General features: G+C 39.4%; 1 protein-coding gene across 2 annotated transcripts in view; it reads left to right on the plus strand.

The window, feature by feature from the left end:
* The window catches only part of LOC145488412 (uncharacterized), a 52,936-nt gene that overhangs the window by 24,638 nt on the left and 7,997 nt on the right, over window positions 1-20,301 (plus strand). For both annotated transcript variants that reach the window (XM_081467271.1, XM_081467281.1), the window contains 38 exons: window positions 578-631; window positions 859-903; window positions 1,456-1,509; window positions 2,100-2,144; window positions 2,848-2,901; window positions 3,413-3,466; window positions 4,034-4,087; window positions 4,933-4,986; window positions 5,751-5,804; window positions 6,031-6,075; window positions 6,561-6,605; window positions 6,981-7,034; window positions 7,716-7,769; window positions 8,428-8,481; window positions 9,322-9,375; window positions 9,836-9,889; window positions 10,453-10,506; window positions 10,590-10,643; window positions 10,885-10,938; window positions 11,760-11,813; window positions 12,007-12,060; window positions 12,552-12,605; window positions 13,033-13,086; window positions 13,320-13,373; window positions 13,655-13,708; window positions 13,940-13,993; window positions 14,821-14,874; window positions 15,280-15,333; window positions 15,410-15,463; window positions 16,034-16,087; window positions 16,531-16,584; window positions 16,879-16,932; window positions 17,535-17,588; window positions 17,810-17,863; window positions 18,174-18,227; window positions 19,045-19,098; window positions 19,750-19,803; window positions 19,933-19,950. In XM_081467271.1, coding sequence (XP_081323397.1) covers window positions 578-631; window positions 859-903; window positions 1,456-1,509; window positions 2,100-2,144; window positions 2,848-2,901; window positions 3,413-3,466; window positions 4,034-4,087; window positions 4,933-4,986; window positions 5,751-5,804; window positions 6,031-6,075; window positions 6,561-6,605; window positions 6,981-7,034; window positions 7,716-7,769; window positions 8,428-8,481; window positions 9,322-9,375; window positions 9,836-9,889; window positions 10,453-10,506; window positions 10,590-10,643; window positions 10,885-10,938; window positions 11,760-11,813; window positions 12,007-12,060; window positions 12,552-12,605; window positions 13,033-13,086; window positions 13,320-13,373; window positions 13,655-13,708; window positions 13,940-13,993; window positions 14,821-14,874; window positions 15,280-15,333; window positions 15,410-15,463; window positions 16,034-16,087; window positions 16,531-16,584; window positions 16,879-16,932; window positions 17,535-17,588; window positions 17,810-17,863; window positions 18,174-18,227; window positions 19,045-19,098; window positions 19,750-19,803; window positions 19,933-19,950 — 1,980 coding nt within the window. The remainder of the gene's footprint in view (window positions 1-577; window positions 632-858; window positions 904-1,455; window positions 1,510-2,099; window positions 2,145-2,847; window positions 2,902-3,412; window positions 3,467-4,033; window positions 4,088-4,932; window positions 4,987-5,750; window positions 5,805-6,030; window positions 6,076-6,560; window positions 6,606-6,980; window positions 7,035-7,715; window positions 7,770-8,427; window positions 8,482-9,321; window positions 9,376-9,835; window positions 9,890-10,452; window positions 10,507-10,589; window positions 10,644-10,884; window positions 10,939-11,759; window positions 11,814-12,006; window positions 12,061-12,551; window positions 12,606-13,032; window positions 13,087-13,319; window positions 13,374-13,654; window positions 13,709-13,939; window positions 13,994-14,820; window positions 14,875-15,279; window positions 15,334-15,409; window positions 15,464-16,033; window positions 16,088-16,530; window positions 16,585-16,878; window positions 16,933-17,534; window positions 17,589-17,809; window positions 17,864-18,173; window positions 18,228-19,044; window positions 19,099-19,749; window positions 19,804-19,932; window positions 19,951-20,301) is intronic.

Below are 20,301 nucleotides of genomic sequence, written 5' to 3' on the forward strand. Positions count from 1 at the left end.
CTTTAGTTCCTGTTGCATTTGATAAATGATAAACTTGTGAGCTGGCTTTCTTGGAAATCTAAACCCCCGTAATTAAATGGTTATTTACAGACTTTATTGTTGTAAAGTGTTTAACAATGGAAAAAGGCAAAAGAAATAATAACCCTAGGTTATGATATTTTCACTTTTTCAACCATATTTGTACTTTTTGTCATGAATTTAAACATCTCATTATGCTTGCAGAAGAACAACTGGAAGTTTTAGTGATAGTAACAGTTAAGATGATATAATTGTTTTTGTTGTTGTTGTTGCTGCTGTTGCTGATGTCTAGCATCTTTCATTTTGTTAGTTAACGATTCAATTTTTAACATGGAAAATACATATTAAGCTGTTCTTTTAAAATGTTAGAACTGTAAAAACTTCATACCTCCATGTTTAAATAAAATATATTCATGATGTGGTGTGTTATATTGCTATGTAGTGATGGAAAAAGAAATGAAATCACGAGCAAGTCGTAAGATTGAATCAGAATTTATTATCAAATTCCATATAGCTGCATATTGATTAGCAGTAATCAGGTGAGGTGTGTTTCTTACAGGGCAGCACTGGCAGAACTGGAAGAAGAGGACCACGAGGTGCCAGAGGAGATAAGGTTTGCCAGTTTTCCTTTATTTGACACTCACTGTACAGTTGAAGGTCTTCCTACATTGGTCATGGTGGAGCATCCACTTACAATTCCTCTATTAACACATCTGTTAATTGGAGGTCGCTGGTAGCATAGGGTGAGACACAGCAGGGTTTGTTGAACCCTCCACAAAATATTACTTATTATTGACCACCAACAGATGAGTCATCGCTCAAAAAACATTTCTTTAACAGGGCGGAGTGGGTGGAAAAGGCAAGAGGGGTGGTCCTGGCGCTAGGGTGAGTATTGTTTAGTTTTATGACTCTGCAATGATTTTGCTTTCTGTGTACAGTTTACAATAGTAAGAAAAGTGATAAATTATACTAGGGATAATAATAAAAGCAACTGACTGAAACTCGCTTGCACTAAGAATTTCTACCTCTTGTAAATTTAGCACTGGCTTATAGTACTTGCTAGTTTGTTGTTGCAGTTGTTGGCAGTCTCTACTGTATATATATCTACGTAGCTGTTAAAAGTTAATTTAATGCGGCATCTTCAAAAAAAATTTAGTATTCATCAACTAGACTTGGAGTTGCTGTTCATCCAACAATCAGTTAAGTTCAAATTGAACTCCCCTTTATACTTAAGTGGTAAGTGGGACTTCAAGAAATAAACACCACTGTTGCCCACCCGTGGCATGCTTGTCAATGGTTTTCTGTGTTACGGTACATTCTTTCATCTCTTTGTACAGTTCTGCACAAGTTAATTAATTATCAATGGTGGATGCTGGTTACAGTTGGTGTCATTGTTTAACTATTTTACTCAATGCTGTTTGATTATTTTTATATCAGGGTCAGAGAGGGAGTAAGGGCAATCCTGGTATCCCTGGAAAAGATGGGATCCCTGTAAGAGTTTCTTAATTGATTAGTACTCTAGTTGGTATCATTTTATTGCACGCAGACTTACATTTATTGTCTTGAAATCAGTGAATAACATTAGACCGAGACTTTAAATAACAAACCTGCAAGAATGCCTTGGAGATATGTATACATGTAGTGGTCTACTTGGGCATTCATTTGATTTAACATGGCTCTCTATTGTTTATGACCTCATGTGAACTGACAAGGGAAGTTTGCAGTAATCTGCAGATGCTCGATGTGTAAAAGTTGGCCGGTTAACTTATCTTTATGGCGTGAACGAGACTACAAAAAGCAAAGCGGACAGAATTTCCTTTTGTGAAATCTTGTACAATTTACTACTTGGTTTTTAGGAGAATCTTTTAGACCATCAGTTTTTACGTGGATGGAGAAACAAAATTTGTCAAAAAATAATGAAGCTGCTTGTCGAATCCTTACAATTTTCATGTTTATATGTGCTTAGCTGTAATATGTCTGTTGGTATGTCATTTTATAATCCACTAATTCTACTGTCTGTGAACTTCTCTAAGTTCAGGTAAGGACATGTAGTGAATTTCCCACTCTGATTTGCTTTTTAGGGCTTTCAAGGAAATGCTGGAACTCCCGGAGAACAAGGCCAACCTGTAAGTAGTATTTTTATTGTACAGTCATAATTGATTAACTGGCATCCTTCTATAAAATAATGAAAACATAGCTATACCTGACATTTTCTGTACGCGATGACTCAAAAGAGTTCTTGATAATTGCTCGCATATAGACTTGTCTTGCTACAATTTCGCATACTTTTTATGAATTTGATGGAGACTTGAAGTTTTTTCAATCATTACGAAATTAAGTGAGTGGTGTTTTTTTTGTGTGTCATAACACCATGAGCAGTTATGAGTTCACATGGCATGCAAAATGCCCTGAAATATGTTAGGGCAATTGATAGTTACTATGATCTAGATTCCCTGTATGAATGATATTTGGTGCTGCATTCCCAAGCCTGCATGTATTATATTTCGTTCTACAATTCATTCATAATAGAACGCTAGTAGATTCGTACTGTTTCAGCAATAGAGTGCTTTTTCCGTGTTTACATAACCTCTTCTTAACACGAGAACGTTTGCATAACTTTCGCGAATTCTTCCAACTCCCCAAGTGTTTATATGACGCTATGTAAACATAGAAAAATTTCTCTATTGGATTTATAAAATATTTCTCAAAACTACGCGCGAATCTTAAACGTCACAACTGTGTTTACTTACTCTCATTTAAATTCCCCTATCGACCAATGAGCGCGCGCCTAGTAGCTCAGTTATTTTATAATGTATAATATCACGGTAGGGTGATGCTGGGCCCAAAGGACTGTCTGGACCAATGGGACCAAGAGGATCTCAAGTGAGTGAATTAAAAAGGGACAATTCAATTAATATGCTATGTGGGGATGCAGTGTTGACTATTCGTCTCTTTTACGCCGTGTGTTTTTGACATGTATTTTGGGAACCAAGTAGGTTGACATGCTAAATATGCAAACATAAGTGTTCGTTCTAGCGTTCCGAACATGTACCATACTGATGCCACAAGAATAATGTCGTGACTACCTACTGTAAATACTCAATAAAGCCTTTGTATCTTTTCAGTCTTTTCTTTTTAGGAGCATTGTTTTAACATGCCACCTCCCTATGAAGCCTCTGCCACTTCCAAGACGTTAACCCTGAAAACATTTCGGATTAGAAAATTATTATTTAGGGGCATGGCGTTTTCTGGTTACAAACAGCAATCTCTGAAGATAAATACGGGTTTGGTAGAGCGTTCTGTCATACGTGCTCATTGCCTTTATTAGCAAGTGCATGATTTTTTATGGCATGCAGTGTTTTCATCTTGTGATTTTTTTTCTTCTTTCTTCTAGGGTCCCCAAGGAAAAGAAGGTGAACCTGGCCCCGATGGAGAGACTGGACTGCCGGTATGTCCCGTTGTAAAATATTGAACAGCTGTATAAAGCTCTAAAAAGAACTATCTAGTGGTGAAACTGACGTCATGGATGGAAAGGGAAAAATAACTTGTACCTTTCTAAAGCTTGACTGATCCATTCCCGAAGATGTTTTTATAAGCAACATTTATTTTCCAAAGATACTTGACACATGAATCGACAGAAACGCTTTGTCTGTGGAATACCACTCTTTCGACGTCGATGCGAGCGCTTTGTCTCCCAGCAACAGGCCTGTCCACAAAATAAAATAGATTTCTAAATAGATGGCTTTGTCTTTTCATTTGCAACGTAGGATTGGGCTTGTGAAATACGTTTTGGGAATGCAATGAGGTCTATCTTTTGTCATAGAAGCACACATTCAAATATCCAGTACACTAGGGGGATGAGATGGAGACATAAAGGAGAAAGGCTTAATGTTCTTGTCGTAGTTATATGTTTCGACTTTGCGACGTCAAACAATAAAATGATGTTCACCACAGGTTAGTGAAGATTTAGCTATTTTTTTTTTGGCTCGTAATAAACTCCTGTGTTGTATTGCAGGGTGATTCTGGTTTACCTGGTAGTGAGGGCCCACGCGGACCTCAGGGACCTTTGGTAGGTGACGAGGGGGATAACTCAACTGTGCAAACGTTCGTTTGTGAGTGAATTGGCGTTCCTATAGCCTGGGCAAGTCTGCAATAGCTCTTGTGCCTTTGATTTGGGTGTGTTCTGGCTCTCCAGTGTCAAAAATAAGTTTTCAAAGGGTGAATAACTCTATCCAGAGGAAATATCAGTTTTCAGAGAATAAAACTAGCAGATTTGCTATCCACTGGATTTTGATTGGTCTCGTGGAACTTGTTACCTGATCCTTTGATGAGCCAGGACAAGCTATGTGTTTATGATGCTCGATTTACTCAGGAGAACTAATGAAATAATGCATTTGTAGCTATTTGTGACAAAAATCACTAATTGGATGTTGTAATGTAGAGTTGTGCTACTTTGAAGAATAGCGGGTGTCGTGTTATGAAGAGAAAAATGCCTTCTCCAAAATTATGAACTCGAAACAATAGTGTTATATTATATTAAACGTAAATTAGTAGTTCTTTTAATAAGCTTCCTGACAGATCAAACAAATGAGATAACAAACCATGTCTCGGTAGTTCGAAAGGTGGTTAACGCTTTCCACCGGATAAATCACCACCCAGCGGATAGCGTGGTTTGTTTTGTTAACGCTTATCAGCTGGATAGCGATTTATCCGGTGGATAGCGTTACCCAGCCTTCGAACAACTGCGGCCAGTTGTCTAAAGTTTACTCAGAGGAACAGCTCATTCTGACTCAAGGAGATATCTTGACAAACATTGTCAAACAACTGTCTGTGCACCAAGTTGATGATATGGTTTTGTTATCATTGCATTGTTTTGTGTGAGTTTTGTTTTTAAGTACATGATTGTTGTTTTAGGGTCCACAAGGGCCGAGAGGTGTAGATGGAGCAAAGGGCGCCCAAGGAAGACCGGTTTGTCGTGACTATTTTTTCTCTTTACTGCCAAATTCATGCACTAACCTGGGAACTGCAATCCCCGACAAACGTCTTGGCACGCTTGCCCACTTTTGCAGTATCTCTCAGGGAAATTCATCAGTTCGCCTCCCTACCCCCGATTCAATTTTGTTTATGGTGATGAATTCGTCATTGCTCGTTTCCAACATTGACGGGGGGAAAGGGGGTTCCCTATTCCAGTGATGTCATAACTTATTGTTTCCAAAATAGCTTTGTCAACGCATTTTCATGCTATCTGATCCAGGCGTGCCAAGGACTTTTGTCGTGGATTGTACCTTGTCGTCGCGGTCAGGCCGTTAATTCAGCAGTTGAAACGAAACGTTTTAGCATTAGGCTGTGAGAAAGGGATTCCCTTCACTAAGAGAATCTCTCTCTTGCAAGGTATTTCAGTATCAGATTCACTTTCAGTACTGTGCTTGAACTATAAAAATTGAAAGCAAGATATACTGAGTTCGAAATAAAAGTTTCAGGGGCAGATAATTTACCTTCAGGGGATTGGGACTTAGAACATTTACTCCAAGAACAATTCCAACTGTAAATATATGAAAATTAAAGACATAAAATGGATTGCAACTCATTCAAATGAACACTTGGTGTCATCGTGCCAGTCTTTTTTGGAGACAATGTGGGTACTGATTTGGATCATGGCCAAAGACATACGCACATAGCTTCACTTGGCATGTAGTAAAACTATTGAAAGCTGTTGGATTGTTTTTTACCAGGGTGGGCGAGGAGAAAAGGGGCGTAAAGGGCAAGCCGGACAGAATGGAGAAAAAGTGAGTGGTCTTAATTACAAACCAGATGGGTAGCTTTAAAGGATAAGGCTCAGTACGTGATGAGTGAACTCACCCAACTTCTTTGCAGCTAATATGAGGATTTTCACAAATACTTATGAGTGGCTCAATGTGTCTTAGCAATTTAGTCCTTCAGGCAAGGTACCTACGAATCCCTTCAAGTTGTTTTCCAAAATCACATTAACATGATACTTCTCTTTCTTCCCAGGGTCCGCCAGGTGATACAGGCAGAAGTGGCAGAGATGGAGAAAATGTAAGTACTTCACTGTTGCCATTACAGTATTACATTAGCGAGGAGTATGTCATCTCTAGTAGCAAGGTACTTTGGCCAAGATATTCCTGATGCTAGTAAACTCTAAGAGGTATTCGCTCCACGAAAAAAGCTCATTGAAACTAGACGTCTTTACAAATTCGTTAATGATCACCCGTTCGTTGGTCATAAGTTTCCTTCCAAAGACATCAAAGACATTTTTCTCACCTCAAGACGGTGACAAAAGTGTATACCATTGTCGTATTTGCGTGACAAAATCTGGTAGATCTTTAGGGTCAGACAAGTTGATTAGTCCGGTTGCTCTGGATAGAAAAAAAAGGAAAAACCTTTGCGTATTTTGACCAATTTATATCTACATGCCTATGATTGTTATTTGGGGGTTATGCCCATAACCTGAAGCTAATAACCCCTGGTCCTCTCACTGTGTAGTACATGTAATTCATTGACTATGCTTGATTTAAATGTAGGGGCCGCGTGGTTTGGATGGAGCGGCTGGCGATATTGGAGCACCTGTAAGTTTGACGCATACTTAACTTGTACATTAGAACAATTTAGTTTATCAGTTATGCGGTTAGTCGTGCATGCTCAAAACCTCAAGGCACAATCATTGGGGAAGACACTGTAATGAGGCACTTGAGCCTATCCACTTTGTTTCCAAGAGTATCACAACAAATTCAGTCTTGTAAAGTATACGCAAACATTTATGGTAGTAGCGTTTATTTGAATGGTCGGACATAAGGCTCATCTACAAATTCAAGAGAAGAAACCAATATTTACAGCTAAATATTTTACGTTAAAGGGCTGCTCAATAACCTCTATTTAGTGATAACATACTTGATAACAAATGGACTTTGATTATGCTGTCATTGGTAAATTTCTCTCTGTAGGGATTCGCAGGCCCCCGAGGTGAGGCGGGCCCACAAGGCAAGCCCGGAATGACGGTAAGGCAGATTTTTTAACCTATCATATTATACGCTGTTACACTTGGCAATTGTTCTTACGAGTTGTGCCGCTGCGAGGCAAGTTCCTCAACGCTTTTAAAATTTTTTAGTTTAACTTCCAGAGGAAACTCCTAAGAAATTCATTGCAGCTTTGCCACAATTGTTGCAAAAAGTAGAACTCATTTTTTACTGGTAACACTTGCTGAAAAACCAAACAAACAAGGAAAACTGTAACGGCAAAGCAAAACTTAAAAACAAAGGCAACGATGTTCCGGGAAATGTTCGAATCACCGTGTGTTGTTGTGGGTAATTTTTCTTGTAAGTTGTGAACACTACTTGTACTGCGCATTTACTTGACCTTAAATGTACCTCTTTTCTTAGCTTCAAATTGTTGGAAATGTTCTTGCCTCTGTTGCTTTTAAAGACGGTATATAACTTCCACAGTAAACGGGGCATGCATGTTGAGTAGCATTTGTTTCGCATCAAACACTTGGCGTGTCATGTTTCTCGTGGTATACATGATACCACGATCGAATTTAGACTATTTTCAGTCTACCATTTTTAAGTATTGTACTCTCCAGCATTTGTGTAGTATGCGTTGTACTGTATGCAATCCATCTTCTTGTAACTGGATTAATCAGCATCATAGTTGACTTGCACCTTGCGTAACTTGATTGATAGGGCCCTCAAGGATTGACAGGTCCTGCCGGTAAAACTGGAGTCCAAGGAGCTGCAGTAAGTCCACTTTAAAAACCACTGTGTTTGTACTCAAAGTGCTCGTGTAGGGATTCAGCCAACATGTCCCTATTATAAGAAATACATCTCCCGATTTTAGGTCTGGAATAATGTAGGAATAATTATATGAAATAATCATAGAGAATAACTGTACAGAATAATTATAGAGAATAATAATTATTGTAGAGAATAATTATAGAGATCCGTGTCACGTTGTAGGCTAATTTGGGGACCAATATGCAGATTTAATAACGTTATGTCATTTGTTTGGGATTAAGTAGCAACAAATTCGTAGTTTCTCTCACAGGGGATGAAATTAGTGGAAACACCTGTTTTCAGGCTAAACGCAATGATATCACTTTCCATTTGCACAACATAGGTTGTGGTTTGTAATACAGTTAAATGATAAACGTGAATAGGTTTGGAATCGTTTAAATTGAAGGAATCCTCAAAATAATAGATCCCTAATAAAGAAAAAGACGAAAATAGTTGTAATAGATAAGGATGCCAAGACTGAGAAAGATTGGACCAATTTGGCCAGTGTTGTTCCAGACGCGCGTTCCCCAGCGTAGCTCCTTGTAAGGTTGGTTTTTAAGGTTGTTTTTTTTTTCCCATGAACTTCTTGACTTTTGTTCGCATTTTATTTTGTCGTTGAAAGGGACCCGAAGGACCAGCTGGAGGAACAGGACCAACTGGCGAGAAAGGAAATACGGTAAATCTTTCTTGTCACATTGCAATATCACGAGGTTAGATTTAACACCTTCCATTTTCATGTCAAATTCGACCAGTTTGAATGTAACACATTCCATTTCCCGGTCCAAAGTCCTTCGTTACGATTCTGAATGTAAGAAGGTCCATTTTCCTATCAAAATGGCCATGTCACGATTTTGGAAAAAAGTATTCCATTTTCCTGTCGAAATCCACTTATCGCAAGTTACAGCTGTGTTTGTATCAAGGAGGTTTCTAAGAGCGGTTTTCAATTGAGTGAGGAAAGGAATCAGGCAATCACTTGTTTTTAGTTTTGTTTTGGTTTTGCGATGTACTGGCTAGTCTAATTGGTAAGTAATTGGTTTGGTTTCGGTTTTACGACTCTCAATTGAAATCCCCTCTGTTAACGTAATGAAGTGGTAACCACGTGGCTTTTTTGGAATCTATTATGTGCAAATAAGATTAGCATTTGGGCGCTGGGAACTTTGGTGTGCTAAATTTTAACTGCTGAAGTTACTTTCATATTGATGTATTCATTTGCTAGAATTGCCTCTTGTTTCGCCCTCCTCACCACCACATTAGTACTCGGTAGGAAAGCAGCAAGTTTTAGTTATGATCGTCACACCCGTCCACCCCATATTATGTATTGTACATGGAAGTTGGAAGCGTGTGGCGTTGGAGGTAACCAGACAAGGAGCGAGACACAAAGTAGGGTAGTTGACTCTGATGGATATCTACAACACTGACTGACACTGTCATTAATTCCCGCTCAGGAGGTTGGAGAGTTGCATCTTCTTATCATGTCAAGCTTTATTCATCATCATTTTATTATTTTTGTTTCCAGGGTCCAGAGGGTGAGGTTGGACCTGTCGGTGCTCAAGGGAGACCTGGAGCTGATGTGAGTAGACCCTCTTGATGTTATCAGTGTGGTTCATTTCCGTGAACCGAAATCGCGCTAGAAGTACCCTTTCTTCATCTGTAATGAGAAAAGAAAAGTATTTCGGCATATTTATATTGTTGGTTAAAAGGACTCAGTCAGTTGTGCTGTAGCCTTCGGTTCAGTTTAGTTTATTTCGCAGTCCCATTGGTCGTTAGCGGCTTGTTAGTGTTTGTTGTTGTGAAGAGTGAATGTTGCCGTCGCATGTTGAACATAAAAAGTGTGAGTTTGAAGTTTTATTTTTTGTTTTAGTCATGGTAGCACTTCAGGCAGGCTCAAGGTGTTACAAATGGCTGAGGGAAACTAAGAATTTTAATTGATAATGATGATGATGATGATGATGATGATGATGATGATGATTACTAATTAACAACAGACTAGAATTTATATGTCTTAATATACCCTATGTGACTCTCCACAGGGGCTTCCAGGGGATGCCGGACCTGTTGGTGAGCGTGGACCAAAAGGCGAAACGGTAAATAACGCTAGCAGTATATGAAATAAATTTATAAAAAAGACGTTAACAAAGTTAGCGTTGAAAACGCAGTGAAACAGAGAATTTAAATTATAATTTTCTGGCTAAGAATCTTACGATTTTAACGGTCTTCCCCAAGTTTTTCAAATTTCTTCGGTTCAACCAGTTTTGAGCTCTGTTATAAGACTTTGGAAAAAGCAGTGTACAAGAAGCATTGCAACAGAACTGTGTAAGACATTGATCTTCTTGTCTGGATGTTCCTTATTTTGACACAGAAAATCAGTCTTTAGATACCTATGCTTGGATTTCTTATTTAATGAAACTAAATAAGTGAATCATTTTCGCCTTAGCAAGTTCAACTAAGCGGTTAACACTGACATTTTTGCAGTCACCATTACGACCTTTAGGGGATGTGTATATTGTACCTACTTCACTTACTGAAAAGTAGAAATGGTTGTCTCTCTCCAAAAACGGGTCAATGACAATGCTACTAACTTGAGAAATATTTGAAATATTCTTGCAATCAGTTATTGCAGTAAGGCAATTCTCTGACACCTTTCTAGGGAGAGGATGGGCAAGCTGGAATTCCCGGACGAGATGGTCCTTCAGGAATGAGGGTAAGAGACAGCGCTTGCATTAAACCTGAGCACCATTTTACAAATGCTTTTTTACTAACGTGTTTTTTCTGTTTATACATCAGGGACCCTCTGGGGATCCGGGCAGTGCTGGAGCTCCTGGGCCGCCAGGGCCGATGGTAAGTTCTCTGCGCAGACTCAGGAAACACGTGCCACTTTCTTAACCAATCAGAAGTGAAACCAAACCCAATCGTGGCTCACGCGCGCACGTTTTCCCGCGCTTTTCGTCAGCTACGTGTAGTCGTTTCAAATCTTGATTGGTTCACTGGATTGTCCGTGTTCTTTGTGTTTGGCCGAAGTGACTGCTTTGGTTTTGTTTCATGATACACAATTTAAAACCGCTCTATTATTTTGTTTCAGGGTGATTCTGGCGGACGGGGACCCAGAGGCCAAAATGGACCACCTGGAGATCGAGTAGGTTGAAAATGTTATTGTTCATTGCGCACTGACATATTCACTGTTTAATCTTTGCTCCGTGAAACTCTTCACCATTATGGCCATATTTTGTATCTTGTATTTTTTGTGTCTGTACTTGAAGTATTGGCGGCAAGAGGTGGGGTATTCTAATAATCAGCATTTGTCTTCAGAAGGAGGGCTGCAATCTCCAACGTTTTGTGTTAAGTTCCTAGGCAAGACACTTTCTTCATACAGTGTATCCACCATGAGTATAATTATTAAAAGACAGAACTGATAGGGAAATCTCGGAAAATTCTTAGAGAAACTTGGCTTGAGCAGTTGTCTCATCCAGGACAAAAAAAGCCAGTGCTTCCTGTTGCTTGAAGGTCCATCATTGTGGATCAATTGTGCTTGACTGCACATTATATTTATCAACCTCGCATTCCCTGTCCAATCAGAAGCCAGTTAAGTCTGATTTATAGAACATGCCGTCAAAGTGCACAAAACGGTTCTGGCTCACAAACTCGTCAAAAAAGATCTGGTCAAACTAGGGTAACACCATGATAACTTAATGGTAATTATATAAAACTGTAAGGTAAAAAGCTGTTAAAATTATGCGTCTTAACGTTTTCGATCTGTTTGATCATAATCAGAGATCACGATCATCCTCACTCTGATGATGATCAAACAGATCGAAAACGTTAAGACTCATAATTTTAACAGCTTTTTACCTTAAAGTTTCATATTTTACTTTTATCGGTGAAATGTATTTAATGGTAATTATTTTAAGTGTTCCACTTTACGTTTCATCTTTCGTTGTTACTTTTTGTCGTCTTTAGGGCAGTCCTGGAAAAGATGGCCCCCCTGGAATATCTGGTTCACCAGGAGAACAGGTTTGTAATTGTGTGCAGAACAACGATGTTGTGTGTTAAGCTTTGTAGAATACTGAAATATTTTCGAATACTCCAGGTATTTGAACCTGCGTTTGTAATTACTTTGTGCGGGTTATTAAATAGCGCAGAGAAAAGTTATAAAAATGTGAAATCAGATCAATTTGATGTATACTATTTCTATTTCGTGTCCCAGGGTCCTCCAGGGATTTCAGGAGCCAAAGGCGACCGCGGAGAGACTGGAGCGGCTGTAAGTATGCCTTATTTAATATTCCTTTTTGACTAGAAACGTAAAAACTTGCAAGTTTTTGTTGTGTGGTAGACGTACCACATGAGTACAGAACGTATCACTATATATGTGACATTGAAGAAATGTCTTCACATCAGGTTACGTTAGCATGGTACGTACAGTGGGGCTTTTCCTATCCAAAGATGAAATCTGGGCTGGATATTTATTTTCTCAGTTAATAATAGGAAAAAAACAACAATAAATACAACAACAACAACAACTAGAATGAGTAGTAGTATTTTCTTTTGGCAGTGCTGTGGATAGGCGACTTCCTATGTTAATCTCCCATGCTGTCATTTGTTAGCTGGTAGTAAACGTCATTGATCGCGATACAGTGTCTAACTTCTAACTAAGGTTAATTGAAGGAAAGGTGTACTACTGTTGTTTGTTTCTCTCAAGGAGCCCTTTGTTACAAGTTCCTAGTGTTAATAGTATATTTGTTATTATCTCAGGGGCAACAGGGACCCCAGGGCGGACAGGGCCCGCAAGGCCAAACTGGATCCAAGGTAACGTCCTTTGAAAAAATGTTTGGGTCCTCCTTCATTTTGTGGACGATTTTCTTTATTGAGAAGCCATTGCCAACTAAAACCTACAGTTTTATTTTATCTTTTACCACTTCCCCTTTTAATATTGTCGTCATCTTTGTTTAAAATACGCAAAATGTCTTTCATTTCGTATAGGCCATGAACTACTAGTTACAGAATACCACCGCTTGCTTTTCAATAGGTTTTTGAGAATAATTGATTAACTCTAATTATTCTAATCTTAAATTTATTTTTACTTGCAAGTTTAATTTGATACCCTAGGATCTACTAAAGATTCTTTTTTTTTCCGGCTCTTTCCCTTGGTTGCAGTGTAAATCGACGTTTATTAGAGAAATACGCATTGCATTTCATGAACTTAATGTTGACTATAATTTTGATGTTCCATTAGGGACCTAGAGGGGCGAAAGGTAGCACGGGGAACAGCGGCCTTGATGGTCCAAAGGTATGTATCAGTTAAATGTAGAACTTAGTGCAAATTGAATCATAATTTTTTCTCGTTTTGATTTTAATCTCTCCTCGTAACTTATCATCATCGTTGACTACACTTGGCAAATAATGTACCTATTGTGACGATAATTCGAACTCCCAATTTTCTTTCTAATCTGGATGGTGAAATACAGTCGATAATTATTTTCCTTTGCTCGGGCGTTAATCCAATTTTTTGATTTGTTCTAGGGAGAATTTGGAGAAAAGGGACCTACTGGTGAAGACGGACCTCCCGGAGCTCCCGTAAGACAAAATGGTCTCATTGCTAACCACTATACTACTTACACTTACCACCGGAGTTCCTGCGAGGCAAAAATGTCACATTGCTGCCCACTATACTTCTTACAACTTACCACAGGAGTTCCTGTAAGACAAAATGGCCACATTGCTGCCCACTATACTACTTACAACTACTATTGTTTGGTCACATTTGGCCGCAAAATCGTCACAACTATACTACTTACAACTACTGTTTTTTTTAATTAAGCGGGAAATGCCAAATGTTTCTGCTTGGTCTCTTGTAGGGTAGAGACGGTTTACCTGGCCAGCCTGGAATAAAGGGTCAACAAGGACCAATGGTGAGAAGAAATATTTCTCATCATTCTTTTTCACTTTCTGTTTTCTAATTCAATGAGAGCATGCATGAATGAGACAGCTTTTACAAATTTCGTAAGCAAAGCATAAGTTGGCTCCAAGCCCACTTACTATCACTGTAAATGATTTCATGTGTCTGTTTGTGTTGTTAAGGATTGCTGTATACGTTATTGAATTGTTTAACTGATTTGATTTTTCTCTCTCTCTCTCTCTAGGGTCTGCCCGGTCTGCCAGGTCCCCAGGGCGCTCAGGGGAGCAAAGGAGAGGCGGTATGACATTAATGCTTCTTCAATATTAAGTCTATTTTTGGAATCTAAAATGACTCCAAAACCGGTTTTAATTAACAACTTTTCAGTACTGAAAAAATGCTGCAACAAATGCGATTGTCTTATCTACGAAATGTTAGTTATTCAAGATCTCAAGCCAAGTTTGAACGTGCAAACTGACTCTATCCGCACGAAACTATTTACGTGAGATCACAAACAAATGTTTATTATACTTGTTCCACTAATTTATATTCACACCGCGATAAAACTTTCATTTTTACCTTGGTAATGATGTCAGCAACATTGAAACGTCGGACAACTCTAATGTTAATAGAAAGAAATTTTAAAATGGTAGAGTCAGACCTAGGCTAAGACGTAACAGTCATAAACCGAAAGGATCGACCAATAACGGCTCTTAAGGTTGAAACGCAATTACTAACTTCATGAATATGAATTAACTAGGCTAATTTCAACCGTGGAATATCTCCTTTAAGGTGCTACTGTCACCGGATCGAGTTAAAATATTTGTAATTTGTCGACGTTTGATCACCCCCCCCCCCCCCCTTCATTTCATCTCAGGAGGAGGAGTTAAGAAGTTTCAATCGATTTCAAATAGTTTGACCTGTGCAAGAGAGACAACGCTAATTTCAATTATGTCAGCGCCCATTTCTAAGGCATTTTGGTCAGTTTGAAAGTGCTGCAAATGGAAAATGCTGAACGTGGCTACATTACAACGTAATAGTTTAAAAATGTGTTCATGTTCGAGTATTCAAAAGACGTTATTTACGAGCATGTATTACGCGTTTTTAATTCTGTATATTCCGTTGCAGGGTTATCCCGGCATGCAAGGCGGTGCGGGTTCTCCTGGGCCTGTAGGAGCCGCGGTAAAACTCATTTTTTTATCTTTAGTTTAGTCCGGAGTTTACTTGTTTGTTTGTTTGTTTGTTTGTTTGTTTGTTTGTTTGTATGTTTGTATGTTTGTGTTTTTAACCAATGAGTTGGTTGGCAAAAGATATGTTGCTTTTATTGGACGAATGCAGATGGCTAATCTAATTTTGGATTTGTGATTGGTTTCCCACGCGCCTGGTTGTCACGTAATTGGCGCTCAAATCACATGGGTGTCCAACAACAGCCGTCCAATCACACCTATTTGGAGCTGGTCACCTGTAGTAGTTCGCACGTGGATTCTACTGGGTTCGTTGGTGATGTTTCCCTACTGTTTGTACCCCTGATGGAATAGAATGCACTACCGACTTTTTCTCTGTCTAACTGTTTTGTTCCTTTACTAGGGAGATCCTGGCCCTGCTGGTAGGGACGGTCTAGATGGAGCAGCAGGCATTCCCGTGAGTATTGAGAAAGTTTTTTGGGAAGGGATACTAAAATAAAACAGGAAAATAATGGAGAGACTTCTGTTCACAGGGTCCCCAAGGTTCAAAAGGAGCCACAGGCCCGCCGGGAACCAATGGTCAGCCGGTACGTTTATATCCAGGGTATACACCAGTTTTCATGTGGAAAATTAAAATGCTGCTGCTTGAACTGAACAAGAAAATAGCAATTCATAACTTTTCACAGTATATGTACACACTTCCCGTCATAGACGCTTGTAAACATAGCTAACAAAATTGGAAAGAGAAATTTTATACTTCACACACTATACTACTAACGCCTTCTGTAGGGATGGCAGTGACTGGGGTCGATAACACCTCTCTTTTGCACTACTTACAGCTGCAGTAATATGCGATATTTAACGTTGATAACATTATATGCGGCAATGACCAATCCATGTGAAAATAGATATAATATACGCTCTATGGGGAATCTCTTCTACTCACGCATAATTCATGGGTTTCGAGAATAGGGATCGTTGCATCTTTTAGTCTAACCTATGTGTTCTGTCATGCAGCCCCGGCAATAGGTACCACGAGGTGGTATCAATAATCCTCATGTCTCTGTTTAAAATCGAAGACGAAGCCGATTTTTTAATTAGTGTTATTATTGTTGTTATTGTTTTTGATCTTGTTGTTGTTATTGTTTGTGTTTTAGGGTGTCATCGGTGCCCGGGGCGCTCCAGGTTTTCGTGGTGTAAAGGGAGAAAAGGCAAGCAATAAATACAAGAGAAGATGAGGGATAAGACAGTTAATCCCACATATAAGACTTATTACAACGGTTGTCTCTTTCAAGTTTATTTTTCATCACTCCCGGTTTTGGAAATCCCAGGAGTGTTTAGACATAGCCAATTCTGTGTGACGCGGATTGTACTGTCGTGGTCAGCACGAGCGACTTTACACGAGTTGTCATACTCCACGAAAACATCCACAAAATGCTTGCAGTAACATTATCTGCGGTTGAACTGGGTACCGTGTCTAAAAATAACTTGAAAGAGATTACTTTGAGAACAAGGCTTAGAACTCTCTCACCTCTCATTCTCTCTCGAGGAGTACATGTATTATTGCTGCTGGATTGGTTTTCATTCTTATTTTTGAGTTCTAGATCTTATTCTTGGTTCTAAGACTGTAGTGATCTTGTTTTAACGCGTACAGGGTAATATGGGACCTCAAGGAATTGCCGGTGTCGCTGGCGCCCCTGGACCAATGGTGAGTATGACATGAAAATGATGTAGAGAACGAACTTGCGCTTGGCTAAGTACAAATGTCTTTTACAATGTCAACAAAAGCATTGATTTCCCAAATTGTTCCTAAAAACGAGCTATTGCCAAAACCTGCTGGGCATGTCGCTTTTGCTTGTTTTTGTTAAAGTAAGTGAAATCTTCCTGGCAGATCTTTTGTTTGTCTTGACTTTCTCAGATTGTTTACAGGGAAAGTTCTGAAAACACACAATGCGAAACAAGCATATAAGCTGGATATTATCTATGTGTCTGTGCGTTTCAGGGCGTTGCTGGCCAGCAAGGATCTGTCGGAGCCAAGGGAGTTGCCGGACGAAAGGTTGGATTCAAAAAAGCGACATAACACTTCGTCTCGTTTGTTTTCCATTCCCTGCACAATCGAAAACCAGGTTGGCCTGGTGGCTAAGGAAATGAGACAAGCCGATAAATCGACTGCACGTTGATGTTACAGGCTCACTGATTGGCTGAGAAGTTCAAAAAGCAAGATTTATATGCTATATCATTGTTTTAAAATAACTTCAAAGGCAACTGAAAATACCATTGACTGATGTGACAGCTTGGATCAATCAAAGAGTTCAACCAGGAAATCTCTGAGATGGTAGAACTTTGCAGAATTTTCTATCGCAAATCTCTTCCTCAACTATGAGGAACTTTAAACCTGGTCAGGGATCTGAAGCGTCCTCTGTTCAAATATTTCACATCGATATGTTTGTTTAGTTGCTGAACAAGACCAAAATCCAAAACTATATATTACAGGTTGGATGCCAAAATCCAGTGAAATACAACATGTAATGGAAAAACCAAATGTTGACAAGTAGCAGCATTTGGGAGTACTATCTGATAGAAAAGGGGTATTAAGAAAATGTGTTACTTTTGACTGGGGCAGGACAAACAAAAATTTTGTAAACTTCTGTTTTGTAGGGCGAGGCTGGAGCACAGGGACCTGACGGAGAAAGAGGCCCCACTGGAAAAGACGTAAGAACCTTTGAGTTGTATTTTTAAGGACGTTCGCGCGAAAATTTTCCAGTCGATAGATTTTCTAGTGCAATCGTTCTGTGACATACAAGAATTGGAATAAAAATAACGAGTGCTTGGAGGAAATTCTCACTTTATCTGTAATTATTGAAGCCTTATATTGTTAGATGGGTCATCAGATTCACATACTGTATTGTTGAGGGACCAATTGACCATTTCAGGGTGCACAAGGCGCACAGGGACTGCAAGGAGAAACTGGGGTCAAGGGTCATAAGGTGCGTCTGTAGAGCAGCAATTTAGAACTGACTAATGCTGGATATCATGTGCGTGTGTAACTTTTAACATCAAAAGAAACAATTCAATGTTGGCCACTGGCCTCTGCATGATGATTTGAAGAAACCAGATTATTTTAGATGGATATGTGTTATTTCCTACTCACCCATGCAACCTAAGTGTATTTCAGTGAAATAAGTGTACAGACAGACTGTATGTAGACTCATCAAACACCTACCGTAAGTAAGGTTTCAGACGGATAATAGTAGTAACCTTAACTCGGTATTTATTTGTTCTTATTTTTGTTATCAGGGAAATCGTGGTCCCATGGGACCTGTTGGCGTCTCTGGATCTAAAGGACCAAAGGTTTGTCACGTGATGAATCAGTAATGTTGTTGTGCGATACTGCGCATGTGTCAATGTGTGCTTCTTGAGGGTCCTTGAGGGTCATTCTCGTCCCTAGAGCCCGCGATCCTTTTTGTCAGCAACAAGAATTGTGACCTCTGCCTCATTTCAGCACCCAGTCCTTTTATTTACTCGTTGATGCAATACAGTTGAACCTCGCTATTTTAAACTCTCAGGGCAAACGAAAAATAATTCGAATTAGAAAACAGTCCTAAGAAAATACGCGCGCTGATTGGTTAAAAATCGTCTTTCTATAAGTCGATGGAAACACAGAACTAGCACGAGCTGTTGACGTTATGATGGCGCGAGCAAAGAGAATTTACATTTTGATAATCAACGTTAACAAGTTGTTCTCCTTTTTTTTCGTCGGGGTGTTTTCTAAAAGAAATAGAAAACATGTTCTCAGTGTTCTTGTCGAGTTAGAGAAAAACACTCGTGAAAGTTTGGGAGAACTCGAAAAAGCTGTGGAAACACTCGCCTGCGGCTCGTGTTCCCACAGCATTTCTCGTTCTCCCAAACTTGCACTCGTGTTTCTATAACTCGATAGAAACACGGTACATGTTTTCTATTTCTTAAATAGCAGATAGTAAATGACTGAAAGGTGAATCCAAGGGAAATAGTTTTGAGTTGGAAATAACGTGGAATTCGAAATAACCGAGAGCGAACTAGCCGGATCCAACTATATATTGCCTAAGGAAATCAATGACCGTCTTATGCCAATGGCGAGGGATTCAGTGTTGTGGAACGTCTGATTGTTAATTTGTTTATCATTTGTTAGGGTGATATCGGAGAAGAGGGTCCGAGAGGGTCGAGAGGACAAAAAGGCCCGAGGGTAAGTACAGCCATGGTGTAACGAGAAACGACACCAATGTCATCTCTAATAGTAAGTAACGTGAAACCCGTGTAAAGGACCTCTTCTTTTTATTTCATTTTTCGAATAGATCTCGTTTCCCTCCAAGGCTTCCTCTATTTAAAAAGCTACCTTTATAATGCAAAATAGTGCAGAGCGCAGAATAAACTTTGCCTTAGACAGACCAAAGCCTAAGTATAAAAACCATTATAATCCATCAAATATTTTCGCTCGCGCGTGATTGGTTTAAACGCGTCACGTGACTGAATGTTCCCCAGCTAGAACTGGGGAATATCCGAGTGAATTTCCACAATTTTCAAAACCGCGCGTTTTGCGAAGAAAATTTCAAGGATAATAAACACAATAGCCTGCATTTGGCGCGAAAATATGCTTGAATACTTGTTCTTGGACATTATCTGTTCCTGAAAACTCACAGTTCGCTCTTGGAAAACTGTTCGCTTCTCGGAACAGACAATGTCCGCGGACAAATCTCCGAGCATATGTCTGCGCCAAATGGAGGCTATTGTTTATTTATGAATATGAATCGAAGTCTATGGGCTTGTTATCGGGGGGGGGGGGAGGGATACTGCAGTTTAATGGGTGATATCTTTGTCTGTTGTACTGTTTATTTAGGGAGTCAAAGGCGAAGTTGGTCCCCCGGGTCCTGCCGGCGTTCAGGGAGTACAGGTACGTACTGACCTATCGATTTTCCTGGAGCACTGACATTCAGATATCTATGTCTTCATATTGTCATTATGCGAGAAGAACAGTTTTACTGATTTGTCTTACTTTTTCTTTCTCTTGTTTTGTCAACAGGGCAGATCTGGCGGACCTGTAAGTGTTTTCATTATGTTCTTTATAAACACAGGGAATTTCCATTGCATGGTGTTGATAAAATATATGTTACTGAACTAGCTTGTTCCGTATTGGAAAAATATTTTTTTGCAGGTTTATGGACAGAGCCGCAGGCGAGGTCCATAAACCTGCAAAAAAAAAAACAAAAAAAAACTCGACCAATTTTCGCCAATTCGGAGCGAACAAGCTAGTTCAATAGAGTATTTATTGTAATGGTTCTTTCTTATCTGCTGATAAATTGATGGGTCCCCGCGATACCTTCTCGGTAAACGCGCGCGCGAAAGGTAACCATTTATTTACGTTTCTCACGTTGCTTTGTCAACATTTAAC

The sequence above is a fragment of the Orbicella franksi genome, chromosome 1 (genome assembly GCF_964199315.1).
Source record: "Orbicella franksi chromosome 1, jaOrbFran1.1, whole genome shotgun sequence".
Lineage (NCBI taxonomy): Eukaryota > Metazoa > Cnidaria > Anthozoa > Scleractinia > Merulinidae > Orbicella > Orbicella franksi.